General features: G+C 28.3%; 1 protein-coding gene across 1 annotated transcript; it reads right to left on the bottom strand.

Annotated features, from left to right (window-relative positions):
* Positions 1-505: 505 nt before the first annotated feature.
* ppan (Brix domain-containing protein peter pan) lies at positions 506-2,680 on the bottom strand. Its single transcript, XM_018542550.1, has 7 exons — positions 2,516-2,680; positions 2,373-2,437; positions 1,863-2,143; positions 1,548-1,758; positions 1,144-1,470; positions 726-1,059; positions 506-641 (listed from the first exon to the last, which is right to left on the bottom strand). Exons 2-7 carry the CDS (start codon positions 2,388-2,390, stop codon positions 553-555), a joined length of 1,260 nt encoding a protein of 419 aa, XP_018398052.1. The 5' UTR covers positions 2,391-2,437; positions 2,516-2,680; the 3' UTR covers positions 506-552.
* Positions 2,681-3,594: the final 914 nt, after the last annotated feature.

The raw sequence follows: 3,594 nt of genomic DNA, 5'->3' as shown, positions 1-3,594 counted from the left end.
TATATATATATATATAAATCATTATAATATGATCTATGTAAAAATCTACGTGATCTCTAAATGTAGAATAAAAATATATGAGATTAAATTTATATTGCAGAATAGAAAAGTCTCAGTGCAAAAAATATTGTTATTATACACAATAATAAGTTGGATAATCAATTAACATATAATAAAATTTTTATAAAAAAAAAGTTCGAATTGTTTTGTTTAGAAATTACATGTTAACAAGTAAAATTAAATTTCTCTTTGTATAATTAAAATTAATAAATATTTAAATAACGTAAAGACTTCATACACAAAACGTTCCTTTTACAAGTGGCAGCATAATAAACAATTTAAGTAATTCTATATTTATATGAATTTTCATGTATTTTTCTTCATTTTTAATGGAGGTATTTTACTGATACATTAAAATTCTCTGACCGAATTGAATAGTGTTTTCGTTTACGTATCCAATATGTTTCACAAAAATGTCGTGATTCTTGTATACATAATATAACATTTTATTTCCAAGATAATTTAGTTATTCACAAATTATTTTATGTTATCTTAAGATTTATCGAGTTTTGCTTTCTTCGGTTTATATCTCTTTATATACTTATGCGGCCTTTTTGTGCCAGTTTTCGTTTGGAACAAATCTGAAATAGAAAATCACGTTGTTTAGTATCAAATTGTGAATATATCTAAATCTATATTTAAAATATTAAATTTTCTAAACATACCTTTATCAGGCTCTTCTCCTACTTCTTCACGATAATACTGCGCATCGTCATCTTCCTCCAGTTCACTCTTTTCAGTAGATTCCTTCGCAAATTTTTGTAGGAGCATATCACTTTCTCTCTTCTTCTGAATACCTTTCAATGATTTCTCTTTATGTTCTTGCTTCTGCGCTTCTTTCTTTTTCTTATTTTCTTCTTGTAATCTTTTTCTTTTTTCCTTCAATTTCTTCTTTGCTTCCCTTTTTTTCATTATTGCAACTTTTTCCTCTTCTGTTTTGTGTATAAATTCATGATAAAGTACTTCACCATCGAGGAGTCCATTCTCCACTTTGATTAGCTAAAATACAATACATTTGATTAACATTAGAACAATATTAAATCTCTACGAATTTATTACTTGTATTAGTCTTAAGTTTTTAACCTGTAATGTTATTCTTGGTCCCAACTCAAATAATTTAATGGCACTTTTAGAGTTAGCCTGATTTCCTCTTGAAGACAAATTTTGTGGTAAAGTGACATGACTGCTTTCATCATCTTCTGCTTCACTTTCGGACATGGTCGGCTTCATTAAAAAGTCCGAAATATCTTGACACTTAGATAAATTCGGTATTCTAGCTTGCACTATTTTTTTTATACCTCTTGATAAACCTACAGGTGCAACTTTGATCGCATAATGTCTGAAATCGATGGTTTTAGTCGTTGTGTTGTAATTTAAGCATATACAGCGACGGACTGTGCTCAAATTAATCTATAAAAATATTTTTTACAAATAATAATTTTTATAATTTTAGCATTTCTTAAACTAATTTATTTCACAAAACTTACAGTGGTCAAATTTATGGTTGGAAACATATTCTGGAAAGTAGAAGCTATAAGTTTTAGTTGCATGCCTTCCCCACTGAAATTATTTAAAACCAATAGAGGAGAACTTTTAAAGGCTTCCTCATATACCAACTGCTTCTTCAACATAGATATAACATCTCGTGTCAAGGAGAAACTATGTATCTTGAAAGTAAGTGTAGGTCCTCTAGCCAACCTATAATAATATTAAAACATCATCCAATAAATCGATTTATGAATTAATTAAAATAATCGTCTCAACTTTCTTATTAATAAATTTTATTAAAACGAATACAGTACCTACAAAGCTTAAGGTACACTCCCAGTTCCGTTTTTGTGAATATACACATGTGACTAACATGCAGTACGCTTGCAATAGAGACAAAGTCTTTAATAGTATTTTTTTTTCGAGCCTTTAAGGATGAGGCCGTAAAAGGTTCCATAACTTTGCGAAAATCTTTAGTAAGATCGACGATATTATCTCCTGACAAACCACGATGGAATACAAAGGAATGAGGTGCTTTCACCAATTCTTCTTTCTCTCCCACATTTATTTGCTTATTTCGCTTCACACATCGGCCCTAGATAAAAAATTTATTTTTGTTAGAAAACTAAACTATATCTTTATATATAGTTAATATATCATTCTCACTGCAAAGTTGTTACAATTTGTACATTTGCCATATAGAGGCTCAATAATTTTTATATTAGCTGAATAATAATTTTATTAAACATTTTTATTAGTTGCTAATTTATATTAATTTTATATATAATTAGTACAATTGTGTTTACAAATAATAAAAACAATACCTTTCTTTTATGACCCATTTTTAGGTTAAGTTAGGTTAGGATTAGAATTCAGCACGTGACGAAGGCTGTAAATAAATCAAATGAACGTTACACAAATAAAAACGAAAGTAAATTATTGTCTCTTTATGTCTAAAATACTTTACTCTTATTTCAAATATATAAAATATTATCTTCTCTCTTGATTATTTTTTTTCTACACTACTCTGCTCTTGCTGCTTTAAACGTATAGTGTGCAACAGACGCAACACGCAACACGAATTTATGATTTCCCACGTGTGTTCACCATGTCGAGTTTAGTATACATATAAACATATATTATAAACCATAAATTATGAATTAACAAAATTAGAAACACGCTTCAATTTTTAGGAAAATAAAATATATATTAAGAAACCGTTTTTCTTGATAAATAGAAAATTAAAAATCGATAATATAATTTCTAATTGGCAATCGATAAATTATCCACCATCGCCTACACAGTTAATAAATTTATCGACTGCAGTAATTGCTACCTATAACTTATATATATATATCTACATATATAGTGTAATCATTAATATTATTATCGGTATTATATATTATATATATATATATATCTCTATATGTAATATATATATTATAATATAATATTTGATATATGTATAATAAGTAAGCCGATTTTAAGTCCTAACGGACATATATGTGCGGCTTTCTAACAAGTCAAGTCGACTATTTTACAAATGTCTACTTCTTGAGATGTCCTAATAAGTCGACATTTGAGGGACGTCTATAGACGTCTGAATAAAGTCGACTTACGGTCGACTCCAAAGGGCCTGACTTAACAAAGTCGACTTCTAGTCGACATATCGACATTTGTGCTGTTAGGAAATGTGTGTATGTGTGTAATATTATTATTCCGATTGTCAATTACGTAATTTGCAAAAATTGTCAATCTTAAAAATTGATAAAGTATCAAAGGATCCCAGCACACGACACACTTTATCCAAAAGGTATTTTGCTTGTATCCCGATTATGTATAACTTTCCAGATAATGTGCATATGTTGACATCTTTTAGATGTCTAAATGATGTTTAAAGACGTCCTTTAGATATCTTATGCAACATAAAGGCAACGTTACTCATGTTGCATAAGATATTGTTGCTCTTTTCCTAAAAATAGAAAAAAAAACAAGTACAGATAACACAAGCTATTAAGAGAGCATCGCAAATAAAAAGAAAAAATA

Source organism: Cyphomyrmex costatus, unplaced genomic scaffold (genome assembly GCF_001594065.2).
Source record: "Cyphomyrmex costatus isolate MS0001 unplaced genomic scaffold, Ccosl1.0 scaffold333, whole genome shotgun sequence".
NCBI lineage: Eukaryota > Metazoa > Arthropoda > Insecta > Hymenoptera > Formicidae > Cyphomyrmex > Cyphomyrmex costatus.
Note: the sequence above shows the minus strand (reverse complement) of the source record. Positions and strands in the feature narration are given on the sequence as shown.

Bases quoted from the DNA above. Each gene is read 5' to 3' on its own strand.
- ppan (XM_018542550.1), bottom strand. The intron at 1,060-1,143 runs GTTAAAAACTTA...ATTGTATTTTAG, and splicing joins GACCAAGAATAACATTACAG to CTAATCAAAGTGGAGAATGG. The intron at 642-725 runs GTATGTTTAGAA...TTTCTATTTCAG, and splicing joins AGGAGAAGAGCCTGATAAAG to ATTTGTTCCAAACGAAAACT.